Genomic DNA, 26,748 nt, shown 5'->3' with positions numbered 1-26,748 from the left:
AGACACTAATTGGCACTGATAGCTGTGATGTGTGGAACTGCATCCCCCCAAAATTCATATGTTGAAGTCCTAATCCTCACCATCTCAGAATGTGACTGTGTTTGGAGATAAGGTCTCTAAAGAGGTAACTACATTAGAATGAGGTCTTTACGGCAGGCCCTAATCCAATATAACCGGAAGCCTCATAAGAAGGAAGGAGATGAGGACCCAGGCACGTGTGCACACACACAGGAAAGAACACATGAAGACACAGGGAGGAGACTGCTCTCTACAAGCCGAGGAGAGGAGGCTCAGAAGAAAATCAACCCTGCAGACTTCCAACCTCAGGACTACAAGACAACTAATTTCTGTCCCCTTTCTGTAGTTCCTTGTCATGGCAGCCTGAGGAAACGAATACATCAACTGTCAGAGGTCTCCTTTCTCTGGGGAGCCATTCCCGTACATGATGGGAATCAGAAGGGTCCTGCTTGTCTGGAAAAGCTTTCTGGTCTTAGGAAGGGTGTGAGTACCTGACCGAAGATAGCAGATCAGACCACCTGCTCCTCCCTCCCCCTCAGAATCCACTCCTGGAATTTTTCTTACAGGTGATGAACGGGGGCAGGTTTGGTCTCTGCGTGCATGTATGTGTATGTGTAGGTCTCTCCATGTGTGAGAGTGCATATATGGTACATCTAAGTTGTTCCCTATACAGATTGTGGATTAATTTGTATAAATACAAGACTACATGTCCCAAAGGTTTTATGAATTTACATATGTACCAACAGTTTATAAGAGACCATTTCCCTAAACCTTTTCCCAACAGAGAATGTTTTTCAGCATTTGCCAATTATGTTTTCCCTTGTTTTAATTTGCAGCTCATTGATTCTATCATGGGGGTAAAAGGTTACTCACCATTTGTGCATCTTATTTTATGGATTGTCTGTTCAGGTATTTTGTCTATTTTTCTTTTTGTCTGTTTATCCTTCTACTACGTTCTATGTTTCTAAGAGTTCTTTCTATGTTAAGGACACTAATTCTAGCTTTATTCTCATTTTTTAAAAAAACTTTGTTTACATTATAATATAGGAGTTCATTTATAGGTCAGTTCTACCAGTATTTTGATCCATGTACTACCAATTCTGTCACTCTTTTTCTTAAACAAACTTTAAAACCAAAGCATTATTGGGGAGCCTGGGTGGCTCAACTGGTTGAGCGTCCGACTTCAGCTGAGGTCACGATCTCACGGTTTGTGGGTTCGACCCTCACGCCGGGCTCTGTGCTGACGGCTCGGAGCCTGGAGCCTGCTTCGGATTCTGTGTCTCCCTCTCTCTCTGCTCCTCCCTGACTTGTGCTCTGTCTCTCAAAAGTAAGTAAGTGTAAAAAAATTTTTTTAGAATGATTTATTTTTGAGAAAGAGGGAGAATGAAAGGGGGAGGGGCAGAGAGAGAGGGACAGAGAGAGAATCCCAAGCAGGCTTTGCACTGTCAACTCAGACAATGACGTGGGGCTTGATCCCATGACCTGAGCCTCAACTAAGAGCCAGAAGCTCAACCAACTGAGCCATCCAGGCACACCTCATGTTTTGGTTTTACACAGTCCTTGATTGGGGAGGATGGAGCCTTTAATACCACCACACACATGGAATCTACAAATTATGTGTAATTGAGGGGACTTTTCAAAATGCCATAAATATGGCTGCTCCCATTCTGACAAAAACCCAGGAGCTATAAAAATAGAACTATCATCACAGCACAATGAAGAAAGGCAAAAGGCAAGGGGCTGGAGTATTCATTCAAGGTGCACAAACACCTGTGCCCTCTCACACTCACTCACTCTTGAAGCCCTGGTGTCTGGAGCTGGGCACTGGTCAAGGCATTTGAGATACCCAGTGACAGAAAGAGTCCCTGCTTCGTGGAGATTGCTTTCTCATTCTAAGGGGGAGAGCCAGACCATGAGCAAAGAAGAAAGAGACTTCACCCTGAGTGTGCAGTGAACAGGAGTCTCTGGGCAGAAATGAGGAGGGTTGGTAAAGGAGACAGGGAGACCAGTGGCAGGAGTGAGGCCAACACATCCAATACCACAGTCATGGAAGGTTTCCCTGAGAAGGTGACCGAAAGTGGCTCTCCCATCCCTCAAGTTCCACCTCCTCCACCCCCTCTTCCCCAGTCATCCCCACCAACAGTGACCACCCATTCATTTGGCACTTTCATTGCCTTGAGCCATTACCTTTTCATGCATTCAACATTGCTATTCATAGTTAGATTATGAATGACTTCTGGGGCAGGGACTTTTTCTCTCTTTCTCTTGGCATCACCCCCCCCCCCCCCCCCCCCCGCCAAAGGCCTTTTATATCACAGGCAACAAATTTGATTACGTACAAATAATGGAATACGGTAGTTTTATTTTCAGCACCTTCACATGGATAGCAACCCCCTTGAAAAAGCGTTGTGTGACCAAATCCAGCACTAATGAGTGGTCAAAGTGATTAACGCACCAGTTACATTTCCTTGGTCTCTCAACGGTTACACATAGGATGTTGACAAAAAGTGTCACAGAAAGTGCTTTATATTGGATTTACAATCCAGATGCAATTCTGTCTAAATAGGAAAAGCCCTGTCCAAGTACCGTGTGCTGAGTGCTTTACATATCCACATTACATTATTTAGGCCTAGCATGGGAGAGGCACTGTCCTCTTTCTATGAATAAGGACACAGACTCAGAATGCTCAGCCAGTCAGGAAGTAAAAGAGCCTGTTTTGAGCTAAGTCAGATGCTTTTTCAGCTGTACCACGCTGCCTTTTAAAATGACATGGAATTTATATGAAAAACAGCAATGAATTTAAAAGAAATGTGCATATATTAAAGATACTATTGAGGCACCTGGGTGGCTCGGTCGGTTAAGCGTCCGACTTCAGCTCAGGTCATGATCTTGCAGTCTGTGAGTTCAAGTCCCACGCTGGGCTCTGTGCTGACAGCTCAGAGCCTGGAGCCTGCTTCAGATTCTCCCTCTCTCTCTGCCCCTTCCCCACTCACACTCTGTCTCTCAAAAATGAATAAATGTTAAAAAAAAAATTTTTTTAAGATGCTACCAAAAAAACTAAAATTAACAGTGAAAAAGATAATGCAAAGAATTAACTCTGAAAAACAGATACAATAATCTACAGAAAATCACACTACACAAAAGGCAGCAATTCAAGATAAACAAACACACCTAGAAGAAAACAGATGGAGAAGATCCAATATGCACGGAGATTTACACAAGAGAAATGGAAGCCATAATCAGGAAAGCAACTTTAAGAAGTTTTCCTACAACTGAATGACATCTCTACAAAGGATGTCAAATGGGCAAGTTCCTATGTTTTTTTTTTCCTCAAAGAGAATTAAAGGCAAGTTGAAAAAATCAGAAGCAATCCCATGTAGTTAATTCTGAAGATTAAAGAACCACAAAAAACTTTTATGACAGCTTTGTTGAGATATATTTCACACACCAGAAAACTTACCCTTTTAAAATATGCAATTAAGTGGCTTCAGTATATCCACAGAACTATAAAATTTAAAGCTGGGGGCAAAAAAAACCCTTAAGAATGATGTAGCCTACTGTTTCTTGAAGTGTATTCTACTGAACCCTTCGGTTCTCACAGGCTACTGTATAAAAAAGAATTTTCCTCGTCAAATAAGTTGGGTAAACACAGACGGCGTGCCTGTATACTCTAGCTCCCTCATAGTGCAAAACTCAAGTCTCTGAGCAGTCCCAGCATATCCTGATTTGCCTGACACAGAACCTCTTTTCATGGAACATATCCCAACTAGTCAATTAAATCATGGCTCCAGGGCAGACGCTGCAGAAAAACCCTAATTTTCCAGGTGAAGAAAGAGCGCCAGAGAAGGTTGACTGGCTTGACTGAGGTCTTACAGCTCTTTCAAGTTGTCTGGTCTGTGAGCAACCACTGGGAAGGAGACAGTGCCTGTATGGTTTATGACAGAGCCAAACCAGATCCTTAGACTTAGCCCAGAGCTCTTTCTCCAAAGCTCCATAGATCAAAACCTGAAGCAACGGGACAAGATTGCCAGAGCTAACAAGCCCTCTGTCAGATAGCGCGGAGAAATGAATACTATTACCCCAAACAAAGCAACACACAGCTTCAAGAACTCAGCTGCCCAAATGTTAAGAGTCCACAGTCATAAAGAAAATCAGGAAAGCTCGACACGATGCTGTGAGAAAATATAAAATTTCCTCCAAGAGCTTTAGACAAGGGGTAGGGTAAAAGTGAGAAATGCTATTTCCTGGAACCTGACTCTGTCACCTCTCAAGGAGTTTACAGTATGCTCATTCGCATCAGAAGAGTGAGGAACAAAGGACTGGAACACTGCATGGATATGTGAACCCATGTTTCAAATAGAAGACAGACAAGTCAAACATCAAAATCATTTTTTTTCGATCTAATACTAAAGAAAAATCTCAAAAACACGTAAGCATTAAAAGAAACAGAATAAACAAACACAACCCTGAAGGGCAAAGGAAAACAATGCACATGTAACACACAATTAAATATGAACAAGGAACTCTTCTATGAGAAAGGAGATTTGGACTGAGAGACAAAAATCAAATGATCTGTTGTTTCCCTAGTCACCCTCATTCCACCTGCCTCTCTCCCACCAAATGTTCCAGCCCCACTGAGATTGGATCTCCCGCTATCTGGTGGCTTCTTGGCTCTGGGCTTGAATGCAGGCTAATCCCCCACACTCTTACCTCTACCTTCAAACTCCCACACTCGAAACAGCCTGCCCCAATCCCCCCACTTCTGTGTTGCCTTCCCCAGCTGTGAGGGCAGCACAATGGTGAGCCACACCAAGCTTTACCTTCCAGTAGGCCTGTGTTTATGCTGCTTGAAGCCTGGCCACATCTCCAGCTGCTTACTGCCTGCCTGCCACACAGTCCTGCTCTCTCCAGGGCATGTGCTCCCTCACTGTCCCCATGCTGCTGCAGCCTTGACACCAGCTCTGTCATCATTACAGCCAATGAGGACTAGCACTCACTCACAGCTCCAAGAGCGGCACAGGCCTCCCAGATCACCACCTCGCTGAATCTTAACAGCAAAACTATGCCCTAGGTTCCCTCAGCCCTGGGCTACTGCCAGGCAGAGGATGAGGGCCACACAGAGACCCAAACAAACCTACCAGACAGAGCAGTCCTCATCACACAATTTATATAATAAATGTAATAAATGTAATCAATCATAACAAATGTAATCAATCATAACACAAAACACTTGGCAAGAACATTTAATAGCACTAAACCTTTAGAAGCTTGAAGGAAACCAGTCTCTTCTACTCACAACACTTCTGACATCATAAAGAATAAAAACGAACAGCCAGAGGAAGAGGCCCATAGCACAAGGTCCAACAGGGTCCTGAGCACAGAAACTTCTGTCCCTTAGAGTTCGGGGTGTGCCACACTCCCAGCACATGGATGCATTCACCTACCCGGAAGCTCTCTGAACCCCATCGTTTAGGATTTTAATGGAGGATCCATTAGTTAGGCTTGATTGAATAAATCATTGGTCTGGATGACTAACTCAATCTCCAGCCCCAATTCATTCCAGGAGGTTGGCAGTAGGAAGTGCTACTCAAAGTTCCAACCCTCCCATCCTACCAACCAGCCCTCCTCCTGCAGCTACCTAGGAGTCACAGTCAACCCATTACCGTAACTCAGGGTAAGGCTGAAAGGGGCTTGGTATGAGTAGCAACATACTCTTCTATCACCTCTCAACGAGGAAATTCCCAGGTTTTAGAGTTCTGTGCCAGGAACTAGGGACAAAGACCAAATGCATCTCTCACTGTAGCAATATTACAGCTCCCAAACCCTCTCAAGAAAACAAAATGCAAGCAGAACTTCAAAGCACACAGTACAATCCCTAAATGAGAGCACAGATACGTATTAAGAGAAATACAAAGTTTTAAAAAAATGGATTAGAAGACAAGCTAAATTAAGGAAAACTAGACAGAAAATGGAAATAAAAAATAAATTGATAAAAAATCACATTTAAAGCCAATGTATCCAAAAGCCCAATCATAGACACAAATTTATAAAATACCGCAAACAGCACAAAAACACCACAGATAGAAAGTGACACATTTTTACATATCTATTAATAGTACTGGCATATTTTTAAATAGTAAGTGGAAACAGAAAAACTACAATATAAAACTAAAATGCATAGAACAGTAAGATGTTTTAAAACATGATTGAATAAATGTTACTAAGGAATTGATTTCAAATGGGTACCCGAATAACAGAAAAACACTCAAATGTTTAATAATGGTTTCATTACTTTAAGTGACCTGCTTCCTCAAACTGTAAAAAAGATAGTCTACTAACCAACTCATTTTTATAAAATATCAGATTTAAAGCTCACTAAGAATAAGCCTCCTTGAATATTTTCACATTGAAATATATGTGATTTACTTAGAAGTTACATATAAAACATTTGCCAACATATAAAATATTATATACATAATATGTGTGTGTGTGTGTGTGTGTGTATAATTTATTAACAAATAAAAGCAAAGTAACACTGGATTGAGAAAGAAGGCTTGACTTCTAGTGCCTCCTTAATCCCAAAATAACTAGGTACACTTACACATACTTATGTTATTTGGACCCCTGTTTACTCAGAACAGGACAAATGTACACACACAAACATTATCAAGTGTAATGGAAGAAATAAAGGGGCATCCCTAAATTAACAGACATCCTCAGAAATTAAGGAAATATTCTAAATCTCAATTAAAATCTCCCTGTAATATGCAGAAACTGACAAACTAATAGTTAAGCATATATATGAGAAAACAAGTAGATAAAATACTAAATACTTTTTTCATGTTTATTTAGTTTTGAGAGAGAGAGAGAGAGAGAGAGAGAGAGAGAGAGAGAGAGAGAGAAGGAAGGGAGAAAGAGAGAAGGATTGAGAAACAGAATATGAAGCAGGCTCCAGACTCTGAGCTGTCAGTACAGAGACTGACACAGGGCTTGAACCCACAAACCGTGAGATTATGACCTGAGCTGAAGTCAGACACTTAACTGACTAAGCCACCCAGGCGCCCCACTAAATAGGTACTTTTCATGACAATAGTTGATCTATGTTATATTCAAAGCATTATAAAATCACAATTATCAAGGCTAAGTAACAGTCATTTAAAAATATAAAAACGTCTCAAAAATAGACTCCATCTGCATCTTTTCTGACCATAGCACTATGAAATGAGAAATCAACCACAAGAAAAAGTTTGGAAAGAGCACAAATACATGGAGGTTAAATAACATGCTACTAAACAATGAATATGTCAACCAAGAAGTCAAAGAATAAAAAATTACATGGAAACAAATGCAAATGAAAACATAACGATCCAAAATCTTAGATGCACAAAAGTGGTTCTTAAGAGGGTAGTTTATAGTAATACAGGCCCAACTCAAGAAGCAAGAAAAACCTCCAACAACCCAACCTTGCACCAAAAGGAACTAGAAAAAAGAACCCAAGCCCAACAAAAGGAAATAAAGATTAGAGCAGAAATAAAAGATAGAAACTTCAAAAAACACAACAGATCAATGAAACCAGGAGCTGATTTTTTTTTTTTTTTTAAGATCAACAATATGGATAAACTTCTAGTCAGACTACCAAACAAAGTAGAGAGGACCCAAATAAACAAAATCACTAATGAAAGAAGAGAAATAACCTACACCACAGAAATACAAACAACAGCAAGAGATTATTATGAAAAATTATATGCCAACAAACTGGACAACTTGCAAAAAAAAATGGGTAAGTTCCTAGAAACATATAACCTACCAAAATGAAAGCAGGAAGAAACAGAAAATTGAACAGACCAATTACCAGCAATGGAACTGAATTAATAATCAAGAAACACCCCAAACCCTAAAGTCCAGGACCAGATGGCTTCACAAGTGAATTCTACCAAACATTTAAAGAAGACGTTTTTTGGGGGAGGGTGGGGGGAGGGAGTGTTATTTATTTTGAGAGCAAGAAACAGAGAGAGGGCGCATGTGCACAAGAGTGAGTGAGGGGACAGGCAGAGAGGGAGAGAGAGAATCCCATGCTGACAGCATGGAGCCTGACATGGGGCTTGATCCCACAAACCATGAGATCATGACCTGAGCCGAAATCAAGAGTCAGACACTTAACAGACTGAGCCACCCAGATGCCCCAAAAGAAGAGTTAACCGATTTTTCTCCAACTATTCCAAAAAATACAAGAGGAAGGAAAACTTTTCAATTCATTCTATGGGGCCAATATTACCCTAATACCAAAACCAGATGAAGACACTACAAAAAAAGAGAACTACAGGCCAATATCTCTCATGAATATAGATGCCAAAACCCTCAACAAAATATTAGCAAACCGAATCCAACAATACATTAAAAAAATACACCATGACCAAGTGGGATTTATTCACAGGATGCAAGTGTGGTTCACTATTTGCAAAAACAATCAACATGACACATCACATCAATAACAGAAAGGATAACAACCGTAGGACCATTTCTACAAATGCAGGAAAGGCATTGGACAAAGTACAATATCCATTCGTGATAAAAACCCGTTGCAAAGTAGGTCTAGAGGGAACATATCTCAACATAATAAAGTCCATATATGAAAAACCCACAGCCAACTTCAGACTCCATGGTGGAAAACTGGGAGCACTTTTTGTAAGGTCAGGTACAAGACAAAGATGTCCACTCTTACCACTTTCATTCAACACAGTACTGAAGTCATAGCCACAGCAATCAGACAACAAAAATAAAAGACATCCAAATTGGTCAGGAAGAAGTAAAATTTTCACTATTTGCAGATGTCATGATACTATACATAGAAAACCCTAAAGACTCTAGCAAAAAACTACTAGAACTAATAAATGAATCTGGTAAAGCCACAGGATACAAAAATCAATGTAGAGAAATCTGTTCCATTCCTATATAATAATGGAGCAGCACAAGGTGAATTTAAGAAAACAATCCCATTTACAATTGCACCAAAAACAATAAAATAGGAATAAACTCAGCCAAAGAGATGAAAGACCTGTACTCTGAAAGTTTAAAACACTGATGAAAGAAATTCAAGACAACACAAAGAAGTGGAAGGACATTCCATGCTTGCAGGTTGTAAGAATAAATATTGTTAAAATATCCAAAGCATTCTGCACATTTAATGCAATCCCTATCAAAATACCAACAGCATTTTTCACAGCACCAGAACCAACAATCCTAAAATTTGTATGGAACCACAAAAGTCCTCAAATAGCCAAAGCAATCTTCAAAAAGAAAACTGGAGATATCACAATTCCAGATCTCAGGTCATATTATAAAGCAGTACTAACTAAAACAGTATAGTACCATCATAGAAACAGACATACAGATCAATGGCATAAAACAGAAAATCCAGAAATAGACCCACAATTACATGGCCAATCTTTGACAAAGGAAAAATGAATATGTGATGGAAAAAGGTTATTCAATGAATGATGTCAGGAAAACTGGACAGCCATATCCAAAAGAATAGAACCAGACCATTTTCCTTCACCATACACAAAAATAAACTCAAAATGAATTAGAGACCTAAATTTGAGACCTGAAACCACAAAAATCCTTGAAGAAAGCACAGTCAGTAATTTCTTGGACACTAGCATAGCACCATTTTTCTAGATATGTCTCCTGAGACCAGGGAAATAAAACTACTGAAACATCAGTAGTTTCTGCACAGCAAAGGGAATAATTAACAAAACTAAAAGACAACCTATGGAATGAGAGAAGATATTTGCAAATGACCTATCAGATAAAGGGTTAGTATCCAAAATATATAAAGAAGTGATACAACTCACACACACACTCACACACACACACACACACACACACAATCCAATTAAAATGGGCAGAAGACACGAACAGACATTTCTCCAAAGAAGACATCCAGATGGCCAACAGACATATGAAAGAATGCTCAACATCACTCATCATCAGGGAAATGCAAATCAGAAGTACAAGGAGATATCACCTCACACCTATCAGAATGGCTAAAATTAAGACATGAGCCAAGTGTTGGCGAGGATGTGGACAGAATGCATGTGCACTGTTGGTGGAAATGCAAACGGGTGCAACCACTGTGGAACAGTATGGAGGTCCCTCAAAAAAAGTAAAACAGAACTACTCTACCATCCAGGAAAAGCACTACTCAGTACTTACCTCCCCACCCAAAATACAAAACACTAATTTAAAGGGATACATGCAGCATTATTTACAATAGCCAAATTACAGAAGCAGCCCAAATGTTCATCAACTGAGGAATGGATAAAGAAGATGTGGTATATGTATGCAATGGAATATCCCATTGTAAAAAAGAATGAAATTTTGCTATTTGCAATGACATGATAGAGCTAGAGAGTATTATGCTAACTGAAGTCAAAGACAAACCCATATGATTTCACTCATATGTGGGATTAAAGAAACAAATGAACAACAAAGAAAGAGACAAACCAAGAAACAGACTCTTAACTATAGAGAACAAAGTGATGGTTACCAGTGGGGATGTGGGGGGGGGGGAATGGGTGAAATAGGGGATGGGGATTAAAGAGTGCACTTATGATGAAAAGAAATTGATGGAGAAAGCAAAATTTAAAAAAAAATTTTTACATTTATTTATTTTTGAGAGACAGCACAAGTGGGGGAGGGGCAGAGAGAGAAGGAGACAGAATCAGAAGCAGGCTCCAGGCTCTGAGCTGTCAGCACAGAGCCCGACACGGGGCTCAAACCCACAAACCACGAGATCATGACCTGAGCCGAAGTCACACGCTTAACCGACTGAGCCACCCAGGCGCCCCTGGAGATAGCAAAGTTTAACAACAAACAATTTAACAAGAAAAAAAACAGACTCCATCTATCTTAAAAGGGTTTAACTCAATAAGAGGAGGAAAAACAAAAGTGTCAATATTCCTGATACAGGGGTATCAGAATTAAACGATATCTTGGGAATGCAAGCTGGTGCAGCCACTCTGGAAAACAGTATGCAGCTTCCTCAAAAAACTAAAAATAGAACTACCCTACGACCCAGCAATTGCACTACTAGGTATTTATCCAAGGGATGCTGTTTCGAAGGGGTACATGCACCCCAATGTTTATAGCAGTGCTATCAACAACAGCCAAAGTATGGAAAGAGCCCAAATGTCTGTCGATGGATGAATGGATAAAGAAGATGTGGTACATATATACAATGGAGTATTACTCGGCAATCAAAAAGAATGAAATCTTGCCATTTGTAACTACGTGGACAGAACTGGAGGGTATTACGCTAAGTGAAATTAGAGAAAGACAAATATCATGACTTCACTCATATGAGGACTTTAAGAGACAAAACAGATGAACATAAGGGAAGGGAAACAAAAAATATAAAAACAGGGAGGGGGACAAAACATAAGAGACTCATTAATATGGAGAACAAACAGAGGGTTACTGGAGGGGTTGTGGGGGGGGATGGGCTAAATGGGTAAGGGGCACTAAGGAATCTACTTCTGAAATCATTGTTGTACTATACACTAATTTGGATGTAAATTAAAAAAATTTAAATTAAAAAAATAAAATAAAATGGTTTTCATTGAAGAAAAAAAAAGAAACTATCTGTATCTCACACATGCAAATAGGTATGAGAATGTAATACTTTTTAGAACATCAGCGTACAATCTAGAAGAAAACAGGATTATCTATGTGTCCCAGTTGGGGCAGAAGATAAATATGTGAAGAAATGAAGTCTGTTATAACAAAAATGTGTACATGTTTGAATGTTCAAATTTTCACAACAAAACGTAATAGCTTTCAAATGAAAGTATTAGAAGGTATACATGATGAAGATTCCTTATGATTACATTATACATTAGAATTTGGGAAAATATGTAAGAAAAATATTTTAAGTTTATTTGAGAGTGAGAGAGAGAGAGAGAGAAAGAGAGAGACCGACCCAGAGAGAGTAGGAGAGGGTTATTTATTTATTTAGAGACAGAAACAGAGAGAGGTAGAGAGGAAAGGGAGAATTCCAAGCAGGCTCTGCACTGTTAGCACAGAGCCTGACACAGGGCTCAATCTCAGGAATTGTGGGATCATGACCTAATCACTTAACTGATTGAGCCCCAGATGCCCCAGGAAATTACTTTTTACTCAGGAGTCATTCGGTTGCATCAATAATTTACATCCAAAGAAAAAGAGACTGTATATATTCACATGGAAAATATCCTCCATAACTTTCTTGAAACATCTTTGAGATATAACTCAAATATCAAAAGGTTTGCCCACTTGAAGTATACAATTCTATGATTTTTAGTACATTCACTGAGCTGCACAAACATTAGCAGAATCTAAGTTTAGAATATTTTCATCACCCCAACAAGAAACCCTGTACCCGCTAAGAGTTATTCCACTCTCCCTCGCTCATCCCCACCCCCAAGTAAGCAATGATCTGTCTCTCTCAAAATAAATAAAATATTCTCCTTATGTATCTGCCCATATTATAATGTATAATGTAATCATAAGGAATCTTTATCACGTATATCTTCTAATACTTTCATTTGAAAATTATTATTACATTTTATTGTGAAAATCTGAACAAACATGTATACATTTTCGTTATGACAGACTTCATTTCTTCACATATTTATCTTCTGCCCCAAGTGGGACACATAGATAATCCTGTTTTCTTCTAGACTGTACACTGATGTTCTAAGAACTATTGCATTGTCATACCTATTTGCATGTGTGAGATATAGATATCATTTAATTCTGATAACTAAATTAATTCTGATAGATTTGCCTGTTCTAGAGATTGCACAGAAATGGAATCCTACAATATATGCTCTTTGGTGATTGACTCTCTTCACTTAACATACTTTCTAGGTTCACCCACACTGTAGCACGTATCAGTACTTCATTCCTTTTTGTTGTTGAATAGAATTATTCCATTGTATAGATGCACATTTTGTTCATCAACTGATGGACATCTGAGTTGTTTCCACTCTTTGCTCTATAAATAATAATATGGACATATGTTTTCATTTCTCTTGGGTATACTGCCAGGAAAGGGACTTCTGGGTCATATGGTAAGTCTGTGTTTAACATTTTGAGGAAGTGCCAAACTTTTCCAAAGTGGCCGCACTATTTTACATCCCCATCAACAATGAATTAGGTTTCCGGTTTCTCCATATGTTGGCCAGCACTTGTGATTGTCTGTCTTTATTACAGGTAGCCTGGTAGGTGTGAAATAGCATCTCACTTGGTTTTAATTTGCATTTCTTCATAATTACTTATGATGTTGTGCATCTTTTCATGTGCTTATTGGTCATCTGCAGATTTTCTTGGGAGAAAGGTCTCTTCAGATCCTATGCCTATTTTAAAACGTTGCTTATTTGTCTCTTAATTGAGTTGTTAGAGTTCTTTACATATCCTGGATATAAGTCCTTTGTCCTATCTAGAAGTTGCGAATATTTTCTCCCATTCTGCAGCTTTTTTTAAGTAGGCTCCATGTCAAGCATGGAGTCCAACACAGGGGGCTTGAACTCACAACCCTGAGACTGAGATTTGAGATCAAAAGTTGGATGTACCCTAACCCTAACCCTGGTTGGCTTAGTCAGTTAAGTGCCCCCCCCCAACCTTTTTTAATTTATTTTTTGTTTTTTTTGTTTTTTTTGTTTTTTTTTTTTTTATTTTTGGGACAGAGAGAGACAGAGCATGAACGGGGGAGGGGCAGAGAGAGAGGGAGACACAGAATCGGAAACAGGCTCCAGGCTCCGAGCCATCAGCTCAGAGCCTGACGCGGGGCTCGAACTCACAGACCGCGAGATCGTGACCTGGCTGAAGTCGGACACTTAACCGACTGCGCCACCCAGGCGCCCCAATTTATTTTTTGTTTTGAGAGAGAAAGAGAGGGAGAGGGAGAGAGAAAAAAAAATCTTAAGTAGGCTCCGTGTTCAGCACAAAGCCCAATATGGGGCTCAGTCCCACGACCCCGAGATTATGACCTGAGCTGAAATCAAGAGTGGGGACACTCAACTGATTTAGCCACCCAGGCACCCCTGTTTACTTTGACAATACTCTTTGCAGCACAAAAGGCTTTAATTCTGATGTAGTTCAATTTAGCTGTTTTTCTTTTGTTGTTGTGCTTTTGATGTCCTGTCTAACCCAAGAGTTTTATGGTTTTAGCTCTTACATTTAGGTCTACAACCCATTTGCATTCATTTTTCCATACAGTATACAGGAGTCCAACTTCATTTACTTGCATGTGGATATTCAGTTGTCTTCACTCCATTTGCTGAAAAGACTATTCTTTGGCTACTGGTTTACCCTTGTCAAAAGTCAATTGATCTATAAATGTACAGATTTCTTGACTTTCATTGATCTCTACAGGTCTATTCTTATGCCAGTACCACTCACTTGATTACTTTGTAGTAGATTTTGAGATTAGGAAGTATGTATCTTCCAATTTTGTTTTCCTTTTCAAGACTGTCTCTGGGTTCCTTAAGTTTAGTATCACTTTGTCGATTTCTACAAAAAAGGAGGCTGTGATTTTTGAGGGATTATACTGAATCTGGTAGCTCAATTAAGGCAGTACTGCCACCTAAACACTATTGTCTTCTGATACATGAATATGAGAAGTCTTATCAGCAATATTTTACGATCTTTAAACTGCATCATTATGGAAATAAAAAGAAAACTATGCAATGGAACATGCTGCTGATACCATGCACAAAATAATGAATGATCATACTCTGGCCCACTATTTGAGTATAATCTCTCATCTAGCAGGAGCTACGGAACCATTCATACTCTGATTCTAATAATGACACCACTGGAGCTATAATCCAAAGAAATAAATCAAAAAAAAAAAAAAAAAAGGAAAAATATGCTAGTTACTGCAGCACTATCAGAGTAAGATACTGGTAAATAGAGAAACAACAATAATCAAATATCCCAACAGTTTCCCAACGAAAGGAAATGTCAAATTATTAACAAAATGGAAATCTAAATATTCTGCATGCCAATTACTTATAAAAACATGTTAAAATATGGAAGATTTATAAACAAAACTGCATCAAGTCTCATGTGTATACTAAAGATCACAAAATAACTGGAAGCAAAACAGCTTAAAATGTAAGTATCACTGGGTTATTTTTACAGAGTTGCCTAACATCTTTTTTTTTTTTTAACCTTTATTTATTTTTAGAGACAGAACAGGAGCGGGGTAGGAGCAGAGAATCCAAAGCAGGCTCCAGGCTCCAAGCTGTCAGCACAGAGCCTGACGCAGAGCTCCAACCCATGGACCAGGAGATCATGACTTGAGCCTTACCCGACTGAGACACCCAAGTGCCCTAACATCTTAAACTATTATGTATATGTTTTAAAAGGAGAGGTCTTCCTTGTCACCTTTAGCACACAAGAGGACATGAGTGACAACCCACTTATTATCTGTGATTCAGCATTAATACTGCTGAGTAGCCGAATCGGTTTAGCAATTCTGTTATCAAGGACACCTAACAACAGACTGTGCACTGAACTCCTACCCCTAGGACCAGGGCTAATGCAGGCAAGGGAAAGCTCATCCTCTTATGCACACTTAGTGAGCTTAGGGATAAAAATCATTAACCTTCTACTTGCTTGTCAGCCCAACAGCCTGTAATGATGGAGCTGAAAGAAGAGCAAATGTATTTAACCTATTAGCAATTTGGGTTACTACCCTCTTATTTTAAAGTGCACAGAGTTATTAAACCACATGATACATGTTTATCTCACTGGAAAGTGGAGACAAATATATCCCCCCTCTCTCCCACACCAGCTTGAACCAATCTCTCATTTTGTGTTCTTCTAAGAATAAATGGCAACCCTATTTTTTTTGGCGCCTGAAGTGATAAAGAGAACCTTGTAGGATGGTGAAGAGAAGACTACAATGAACAGAACTTCAGGGAATTATTTCTCTTCCTGCATTGCCTTTTTCCTGATGCTATAAATAACAACATTACATCATGCCGGCAAGGCATGCTGTTCAAATACAAGAGGCAGGCTTGCTCTTTGACAGATGCAAAGAACACTGCTACCAAACAGCTCTACTAATGTCAACATGCCCGAGAGAAGAGAGCTCAGGCAAAGACCCTCTGTGGTGTTTGCCACTTCCACCTGGCCTCTGCTCTCCATGACCCCTGCAGGCCTCCCGTCTCTTTTCTCTAGCTGATAAATTCACCACCAAAGGGATTGACCTCCACTTTTCTGTCCCTGTCCCAATCATGAACTGGTGGGCTAAAAAGCAACACAGCCCTCCCACTTACTCCGGGGAACACCAGTGAAAAATGTCCTTTCATCTTAATAAAAATACAGACAGAAGCACTACAATTTTTAAAAGGTACCTCAGACAACTGAAGTCACCTAAAATAATGAGCAGAAAGCAAGTCCCCAGACAGAACACACGCTGGTGTAGATGTGTCCAAGCCTTTCACCCAGAACTTCACAGCTAGTAGAAAATAAGGATGAGAAAACTCTGACTGCCTGAGAAGGAGATGGGACAGGGGGTGACATGAACATGGTGAAGCGAAGGTCAACCGTCAAAGCAAGTCCCTACAGACACTGTTCAGGGTAAAGAAACCACATCCTATCATTCTCAGAAGGAAGAGGAGGGGCGGGAGGGGAAGTACAAAACAGGGGAGCAGACTGTAGTGAGGGGGCAGCGTTTGCCAGAAAAAACAAGGCAGCTTCAAGTCAGAGAAAGAGGAGATGATCAAGGGACATTCACACACATATGAAAGGTAAAGTTCATTGTAACTTTTTCAGTGTGGTCTCCAGGCCTTGGACAAACTTCCTTCCCTTTGTCCTCGTGAAGCAGTACTGTAATGGCTAATTGTCTGAGTGGCACCTACAGTCAAGTGGGGCCCAGGTTGAGCCTGAGGAGCACAGGGGCTCATGCCTGTTGATCTGGGTACCCCCTGCCATAAGCAGAGACTTAATTTCTTTGTTTTTTCCCCATGGCTACAATATTTTTTTTTTTAATTTAAATCCAAGTTGGTTAACATATAGCATAATAATGATTTCAGGAATAGAATTTAGTGATTCATCACTTACACAGAACACCCAGTGTTCATCCCAACAAGTGCCCTCCTTAATGCCCATCACCTATTTAGCCCATCTCACCCACACAACACCCTTGCCTCAACCCTCAGTTTGTTCTCTTTATTTAAAAGTCTTTTATGGTTTGCAGGGACTTCATTTCTTTTTTAAAAAATTTAATGTTCTTATTTATTTTTGAGAGAGAGAGAGGAAGAGAATGAGCCAGGGAGGGGCAGAGAGAGAGGGAGACAGATTATGAAGCAGGCTCCAGGCTCTGAACTGTCAGCACAGAGCCTGACGCAGGGCCCAATCCCACAAACCGCGACATCATGACCTGAGCTGAAGTCGGACGCTTAACCAACTGAGCCACACAGGTGCCCCACAGAGACATCATTTCAATCCAGCTGCATTTTACCTCATTTATTCAATTCATTTCTTTAGAGCTGTACTTCTCCAACCAGCACATCAGAATTTAAATATCTGATTCTGCACCCTCCTTAGGAGGATAACCTCTTACTCTAATCGTGAAGACATTTTGCATCTTCTTTTTCAGAACTGGTTTCAGAAATAGGTTTACATGCCACACAAGAGAAGCAGGCAGTCTTTGATAACCAGCTTTTTCTTAACAAAGAAATCAGTCTCATTGATCAATGGACTCATCTATTCAAAAAGTAGGAGTCTCAGCTTAGAAAACAGTTTCAAAATAAGAGTTCTCAAAATGCGTGCATAATAACAACCTCATTAGAATGTTTATCAACTTTCATTAGTTTAGGTATTACAACTTAGTTTGATCACTAAACAGTCACATGATATAAAGTGTGTAATCAAAGAGTATGCATGTAAAACCAAATACATGTATATATTACATACGAAGTAGATGGTTAAAACTGAAGGGAAGAAATCTGTATTATTTACAGGGGAAAAAAAGAGGATCAGAGAGAAATAAAAATAAGTGATTAAAATGTAGGCTTGTCCCTGATAACTTTTTAAACAACCAAAAAAAAAAAAAATACTCATTAATCACTTGTATACTTAATGGACTTATCAGTACCATACCTGGTTTATCTGGGTAAAAACTCATGGAAGTACAAAAATTCAAAACTATATAAATTCACATTTTAAAATTGAGATTCCTATACAACATCTGGGACCATGTCCCTAATAGCTGCTTGCAGTATGGAGAATCGGGGAAATATAGGTAAATATATAGGTATTGTGTAGGACCTGTCGCCCCTCTAGCTACATGCCACCCACTTTGCCAATCATGGGTTGGCTTTTACCGACACCAAAACGTTTTTTTTCCTCTTAAAAAGAAAAAAAAGTAAGAAATTTGATAACCCTACTTCCCAGGCTTAAGCCTCAGTAAGAATAAAACCCATCACACGCTAGTTATATACCGTTTATCCCATGCTAAGTACCACAGGAACCCAGTTATGCCTCCCAGCAACATGACAAGTCACACGGGAGAGGTCAACAGGAACTGGACAGGTAATGAGAACACAAGAGGGTGGAAAGGTAGGAGGTGGGAGTACACAAACATACAGTGGGGAGAAGCCAAGGCAGTAAAAAGACAAAATTCTCTCTGCAGAGACTCGTGCTTTAGCAGCAGTACCTTTAGCACAGGGTATGCTCCATCCTGGGGTGCAAATGCACCTCACATAACCACCTCACTTGACCACCTGCTAGGTCAAGTTGGGCCCTAACAACAGGAAATAACAAAACCACCATGGCAAGGGTTATCAAGTGACAGGATGGGGTGGCTTTGACAAAAAACATCCTCCCAGACAGATTCCAAATTGTCCCAGAGGATGTAAAAAGTTGTTCATGAAATTAAACAGAAAGTGGGCAAGGGCACAGGATTTGAAAAGAATGCGTACAGAAAATAAACTAACCAGCACATACTGAGCTAGTCACCCTGTAGGACAGCAAGCTGACACAAAAGCAGCTGTTCCAATTATGTAGACTGACTCACTGAAGAAACTGAGTGTCATATGCTGCATCTGTGAGGTTAAAGCTCACACACCATGTTCTCTGAGTGTTTGTTGACAAAAAGATCTCAGGGGTCCTATCCCTAACCTAAATGCTTACTAAAAATTAAAAAAAAACAAAAACAAACAAACAAACAAACAAAAAAAACCCAACATGTTCTTTGCAAGCACATTTGTCAGCGGCCCGTGTTTCCATAAACCGGTTTGAGGCCTTAGAGGCCTTACAAAAGCCTCTGACAGGAGCTGTAGCAGCCCCTCTGGGCAGTCCCACATCTGCAAACAAAGGAGTCCGTGCCCCCAACCCTACCCCAACCAGCTTCCTCATGGTCACTTGGGAAGGTAAATGAAATGCTTGTGTCTGGGCACTGGGAGAATACCATTAATAGTCCAAGTTACCTCGGAATCCCCCAAATCCTTCCTTCTGGGCCCTTGGGAAGGGCCAAACAGAAAAACCGGCACATCCCCTTGGCCCTGATGCTACAGCTCACTAATCAGAGGCAGAAACATATCTTTTAGTCTTTTTTCTGAAAACCAAGGATCAGTCCGGTAAGCAAGCTGCCTCACGGTGAAGTAGTCCTAATATCCACCACCCACACCAGATGACAATTCTCCACCCCCCCCCACCCCCAAAAGAGCCTGAATGCCTGCTAAGAACCATAATGCCAACTGTGTACCTCCCCATACTGTATTCAGAAGGGTCCTCTGACGACACTATGGCCTCCTCATTGCTATAATCATCCCAACAGTAGTGAATAACCACTTGCTTCTAGCATCCACTCAGTCCCTAATAGGAACGAATTGTGGCACAAACTAAAACCATGCCAAATTAAGTATTGGGGGGGGGGGGGTAGTTACCAGTTTAGCTAAAAGTTAGGCATTTTTGTTTGAAAATAAAAAATTAAAATGGCAAGCTTAAGATACAAACCCTTGTTTTACATTTCTATTTGACACCTTTAAGACCCAATTTAGAGCATTCATTTAACGTGGGGAGTAAAGAGAGAATTCTAATAAATGCCCAATGCTAAGGTGCCTTATGCTGTGTTGCACATAATTATAAATTCAGGCTCTCGTCCCAGGCAGCAAATCTGTTCAACACTGAACCTAGTATCAACATGTTCAGTTATTCAAAATGAGTAATGCCTGCCCTTTAAGAATTGGACATTTAAGGAAGCACTGACCTTGTAACGCAACTCTCATTTCAGAAATGGTCACTGCGGTGAGAAGGCTTGGTCGATTTAAAATTTCCTTATATAGGTTATTTCCTCTTGCACAAACCCAAGGGAGCACAGAAACTTTAATAAACTGAACATCCTTCCCTACACGTAAGACCATAACACTGAGCTTAAAAGAACACTAACCAAAAGAGCAGACTGCATAAGAAACTGATCACAACTATGTTGCTAAGACAGCAAGAAAAAGGAGAAACATAACTGAACGCTTATGAGCCTGAATGCAAAGAAAAACAGTTGCAAGATAATGAGAAAAAAACAATTCAGACACAGGTTTAAATAATTCAGATCCTGCTCCTGCTGTGCTTTCTGTATGTACTAGGTTCCAATTATAAATTATCAGTACTATCTCTAAAATAAAACTTCCATATGTAAAGATGAGGAGTCCTCAGATTTAAGGAGGCACCTCACGAGGGAAAGGAAACAATATACACTCAGTTGCCAACAAAAAATATCAGTAAACAAATCATCCCTGCACTCACAAACGCTCACAAAAGCCTTCTTCGTGAGCAAAAATCTTCAAAAGCACTCACAGTGTGTTTGCAGGAGGCTGACGACTAGAATTAACTGTGTTGCTGCCGGGCACCCGGTTAACTGGAAGATGGAGGTTGTTAGAATCTCTATTAGCTGTTGGTGCACCTGGCATAACAGCCACCTTCTTTCATATGATTTTTTTCTTATACTTTTCTTTTTCTTCAAATCTTCATGTCCCCAAGCAAGCAGATTGGGGAGGGGGGAAGGTGCAGAGGCACCTGGGTGGCTCAGTTGGTTAAGCATCTGACTCTTGGTTTTGGCTCAGGTTATGATCTCATGGTTAGTGAGTTTAAGCCCCACAGCAGGCTCCGTGCTGACAGCTAGGGATTCTCTCTCTGCCCCACTCCCCACTCACGCGCTCGCTCGCTCTCTCTCAAAAATAAATAAACTTAAAAAAAAAAAAAAGAGGTGACTTTGTGTCTTTGTCATAGGGTTACTCAGGATTAAATGGGTATCCTGTATGAAGCGCCTGGCACAGGGCTTGGCCAAATGAAGCCCATGAAAAAGTAATAAAAGCTACTACCGTTTCAAAGCTGATGGTGTCCTTGACATTTCAGGCAATAACGTGTATAAATCAATTGTTAACCAAGATGAAAATTTAGAAACAGATTATTAGTAACTCCAGAAACGGAAAAAAAATAATCGTATATTGTGTTCTTCAACTGAGACGTTTGCTAATGTTCCTATGCCTCTGGCTTAGAGTACACCAATCTCGTCACCCCTGCCTCTCCCACCTCCTGAAACAGAAGGTTACTGACTAACATCCTGGGTTCCTGGAAGAGGCTTTTGTAGCAACGATGCAACTGAAAAGCACAAGAACAAAACGTTCCTTCGCCCAATGGCATTTGCCTCCTTTTGATGCTAGCACGGAGTGAGAATTACAGATTTGATCCACAGAAGGCTTTATTTAAAAATATGAGGAAGGCACAGTACCTCTAATCGTTGTATACGTCCCTTGAAAAACATGAAGAGGGAAGAATTTGGATAAGCAGCTTCTTTTTTGAGAAGAATTTCCTTCGCTTCATCCAGGCCTGCTTTGTTATCACTGCCATCCAAGGCAAAAAATGGGCGGACCACAGTATGATACCAGAGCAGAGCTAATCTAAAGGAAGAGGGAGAGAAAGATTGAGCAAGGCTTTTCTTACAGCGTTTCTACTTTGTCAAAACTCAGTACGTGCTCTTCTAATACACACTCCTTCCAAAAGTCTTTGAATAAGTAAATCAGAGTATTTTCCCCCATTTTAATCTTACCAATATTTGGAAAACTGAAACTTTGGCGCAGCTTATACATCATATGCCCATCAGGTGAGAGAAGAATAATAGGATAAAAGCATTTAGCTCTGCTGAGGCTTCCAGATGGCTCTCTGAAGGTGTGGACTGAGATAAAGCTCTGATTTCTACACTTCACTCATCAGCACACAAATTAGAAAGACGAACTGGTTACCATGAATTTACTGTCCCCTCATAATAAAGGCATTACTTTTTTGCAAAAGAGAAATGTAGTTTTCTCCTGTGTTCACAAAGTTAGAGTGTAAGCCTCAGAATCCAAATTTAAATATGGGAACCACAGACACAAATTTTACTAAAATGTATTAAAATAAGTGAGAGAACCAGAAAAAGGGCTCTTTCTCTGGCCTTTGAGAAGGCTCAGTTTGAAGAATAAATAATCATTTAAAATTCCCTTATTTCATACTCCTCCTTTCAAGAAAAATAACAGTTAAATAAACTAGGTAAATAAAACAGATTCGTTAGGATCTTTAGTGAACAGACAAAAATGTTTCACTAACACATCAAATATTTTTATGTAAGTGTGTGCTTCTAGCATGTTTATAAAATCAGTTCTCTTCTGGAGATCAGACGAATTTACATTACTAACTCATTTCTTTCCAGAAAATATTAAGATATAAATAGACAAATTATCACAAGTTACAAAACTATTACATCAAATTAATAAAATACCACAGTTTATGTAATTTAATGACTTTGGGGAGGAACAAATATATTTTTGAAATGAAAATTTAATGATATTTTTAATAGCTACCAACTGATTAAGACTGAATATCCAAATTCCTCAATATCGATAGTAGAAACAGAGCTCGGTCTCTGTGATATTAACATTTTTTGAAAAATGTCAAAGGGCATCTAGTGTAAAATTACTCAAATTGCAAATGGTGAATATTTACCAGACTGAAAAAAAAAAAACCACATTGTTTTTTAACTGATGGAGGAATGGGTGAATCCTCGTTCTGGATAGTTTTATCAGCTTCTCTCCACACTCTCCTGTTTCAGTAACTGTCATTTCAGTTTCAACTAACAGGACTCAGATTAACAGGACTCGATTTAGTTGACTAGCACAAAATATCCAAGCCACATGAGAGAGACCAGTGGACCAACCAGAATCATCAAAGAAAATGACCCAATATCAGGGTTCTCTAGGTAATAATAAAAATTTCAGAATCACAGGAAAGTTATCAAATTCGTATTCCTTAAAAATTCAAAAATCAGGGTCATGAATCTCAGTGACTCTGGTCAAGGTCACAGAAACTGCTTATAAAATCATCTGCGGTTGAAAAATGTGGTTGCTTTACTTGTTTAAAATACAGGATTCATGAGAGTCAAGAACAGTGTCCTCTCTCTAGAAAGTCAGCTTATAAACACCACCAAAGACACAGTTCTCGGCATTGCGTTAAAAGGCATAAGGCGTGGCATCGTGTCAACCAACCAATTTACCTGAAGTTTCCTTTAAAGGCTTTGATTGTCGTTTACTTACTTTCAACACTATATTATCTACCAAAGCATTGCAATACAGCTACTCACGTAGCTAAAGGGGCCTTCATGTCCTTACTTTCGCTTGCATACATCAGTGAAGAAAGCCCTTGCAGGCGGTCTCCAGGAAAACCCAGCAGGTTGATGATTTTGAGCAGGTTGGGGGGCACCATGGATATGCAAAGGTGAAAAAGGCCATATCCAAAGCTAACAGCACCTTTCAGTCTGTTTAGAGACTCCTCAGACACCCCTTCAGCCACAATGTGATTATCATTTGCAGCATCAGAAGTCAAGGGCTCTTCAGTTAGCTTCTTCTGATACAGCTCCTGGAGGGCATTGATGTCCAGATAGCATTTATTGTAAATCTTCCAGGCTTTCCTAAGGATCCACCCACCTTTTATATAGGCTATAGAGAAGGGGAGAAAAGCATTAAAAGAAGTAAATAAGCATTCAAAATAATTTTCCTTTATTAATAAAGGAGATTGAAGAAGGACCTGAAATTCAAGCAAAAATTTAAAAAACAATAAAAATGATCATCTCTCATTGCACCTTGTTCTCTTCACAGGGCTTCAATTCCTTATTTGTCTGATTTCCCTTACTACACTGGATGACCACTGAACAAGAACCATGTATTTTTTTTGTTCACCGTCCTATCAGGCCCCTCTCTCACACACGAGCTGGGACGTGGTATATTATGCACACTGAATGAAAGAATAAATGCATTAACGCCAGCATGCAAGCGTCACTTGAATCTGACTTTTGTTCTGTATGTTCTGTGAAACATGAATCTCCACATGTTTCTGAACTACCAAGCACTTTGCTGATAAACCTCTCTTATAACGCCTACGTTTGTCTACCCTGTGCTTCTTTCCTCCTAAAGAGCAAGTTTTAAGTTGAATTCACTGCTAAAAGTACACCAAGCATGGCAACTCGCCAAAACTAAAACAAGCAAACAAAAAGGATTAATTTATACTTACTGGGTGAACAAACGGCCAGTTCATTAACGTGTAAGTCATCAGTGTTCAATGCAGAAATGCAAAGAATCCCCCATTCATCTCTACCTAATGCCTGCTGTGTGGGCCTTAACCACTCACTCCTCACTAGGAGGTCATTATTTGGTCTAGGACTAAGACGCTCCACCCACTGCCCAGCCTAGATCTAGACCAATCCAGTGAAGGAAGGTGGCAAAAAAGAAGCTACTTCATAGAGGAGGTGAAGAGATGTTATTTTTAAAGGCATTTTCATTATTTCCTGTTGGGCTCATTTTTAACATACTTCTCACAGTCGCTACCCAGTTCCATGCCCAGCTGACCCCTCTCAGACAAGCCCACAGGTCCTGCCTCACCCTCTCCTTCTGTGAACATTTACACCTTCTGATGAGGAAAGGAAGGAGCAGTCGACTTCTCGGTGCTTATCTGAGTGTATCTTCACCATATACACTTCTTCTGTAAGGAATTTTCTCCAGAAAAGAGTTTAATCACTCAGCACTGTTACCAATATGGCACTGATAATCTGACCCCAATGCACAAATGGAAGACAACATGAACTGCCCCAGGCTTTCAGGCCCTTTAGAATAGCAGAAAAAGAAGTTTGTCAACATTATTTTTAAATTACAAAAAATACGGAACATAAAAGCTGATTTACAAAGTCTAATCCCTGCATTGAAAGTGATCAAAGAACATATGGTACATACAGAAAAGAGTTACGGGAGCAGGCCTACTGCTATCCTTTGAGAGGCCTGTTTACAAGACTGACCTTTGGCTAGGGTCTATGAAATTGACTTGGGAGAGTTCCCAGCATTCCTAGAACTGGTAAGAGTGGCTCACTGTGCCTACCCTGCTTATACAAAGAGTATGTTTCATGCTGAACACCTGCTTTCCCCTGGGAGTCTGGAATTTGGCTATGTGCAAGGCAGATTGTATCTATACATGGTCAGCCCCCAACAAAAACTCTGGGTGCTGTGTCTCTAACAAGCTTCCCAGCTGATAACAAAACTCATTGCCCAGAGATTTAAGCATGCAACTCCACTGGGAGAAAATTTTGGTCACTTTAGCCCAATTTTTCCTGGATTCCATCCCATCCATCTTTTCCCTTTGCTCTTTTGCTTTGTATCCTTTGCTGTAACAAATCATAGCCATGAGCATGATCACATACTGAGTCCTGGCAAATCACTGCACCTGATGGTCTTAAGGACCCCCAATTCATGTAATCAAGCTGATATTTAATCAAACTAGTATTTTACTTAAATGTATCAAGTTTCTGATAAATGATGACCATATCTCCTAAGGGATCACAATTGAAAACACAACCATAGGACAAGTTCCAAGTTCTGGATTTGTTCATGTCTTGTAGACTAAGTCCACTGAAAAGAATATCGTTAAGATAGGATGAACAAGCAAAACAAAAGGTTGTTTTTTTTTTTTAAAAGAGAACGATTTTTATAACTTTATAAAAGTAATACATGTTTGAAACAACTTTCATTTAGTTCAAATGAACAAAAACATTTACTGAGCAAATACTACATTTCAGGCACAGTTCTAGGACAACCAAAGAGAAAGAAGATACAGATGGCACCTTTAAGAGGAGGCACACTGACGTTTCTGTGAATGGAAGTACTGTAGGAAAACAAAAGGTCTGAGAAAACCCTTAAACTTCTAGGGTAACACACCCACAAACAATATGACACTCAGTTATGATCCAAAATGCCAAAGGTTGAACAGAAAAATGGGAAAAGAAGGAAACATATATTCTTAAGAACACAAAAGTCAATTGGGATAGAATAAATATTGGCTGCTACAGATTTAAATTTTTTTTTTTAACGTTTATTTATTTTTCAGACAGAGAGAGACACAGCATGAACAGGGGAGGGGCAGAGAGAGAGGGTGACACAGAATCGGAAGCAGGCTCCAGGCTCTGAGCCATCAGCCCAGAGCCCGACGCGGGGCTCGAACCCGCGGACCGCGAGATCGTGACCTGAGCCGAAGTCGGACGCTTAACTGACTGAGCCACCCAGGCGCCCCATTGGCTACAGATTTAAAATATGAAAAAAGAGGGGCACCTGAGGGGCTCAGTCAGTTGAGCATACGGCTTTGGCTCTCAGTTCATGATCTCAC

General features: G+C 39.9%; 1 protein-coding gene across 1 annotated transcript in view; it reads right to left on the bottom strand.

Annotated features, from left to right (window-relative positions):
• TTC39C (tetratricopeptide repeat domain 39C) overlaps positions 1–26,748 on the bottom strand; it is a 107,442-nt gene that overhangs the window by 22,824 nt on the left and 57,870 nt on the right. Inside the window, exons 5-6 of the mRNA XM_019465527.2 lie at positions 23,687–24,041; positions 21,803–21,971 (exon numbers count right to left, since the gene is read on the bottom strand). Of these exons, the coding sequence (XP_019321072.2) occupies positions 21,803–21,971; positions 23,687–24,041 (524 nt within the window). The remainder of the gene's footprint in view (positions 1–21,802; positions 21,972–23,686; positions 24,042–26,748) is intronic.

The sequence above is a fragment of the Panthera pardus genome, unplaced genomic scaffold, assembly GCF_024362965.1.
Source record: "Panthera pardus isolate Hobbes unplaced genomic scaffold, ASM2436296v1 HiC_scaffold_15, whole genome shotgun sequence".
Lineage (NCBI taxonomy): Eukaryota > Metazoa > Chordata > Mammalia > Carnivora > Felidae > Panthera > Panthera pardus.
The sequence above is the reverse complement of the archived record's forward strand: the minus strand, read 5'-3'. Positions and strand labels throughout refer to the sequence as shown.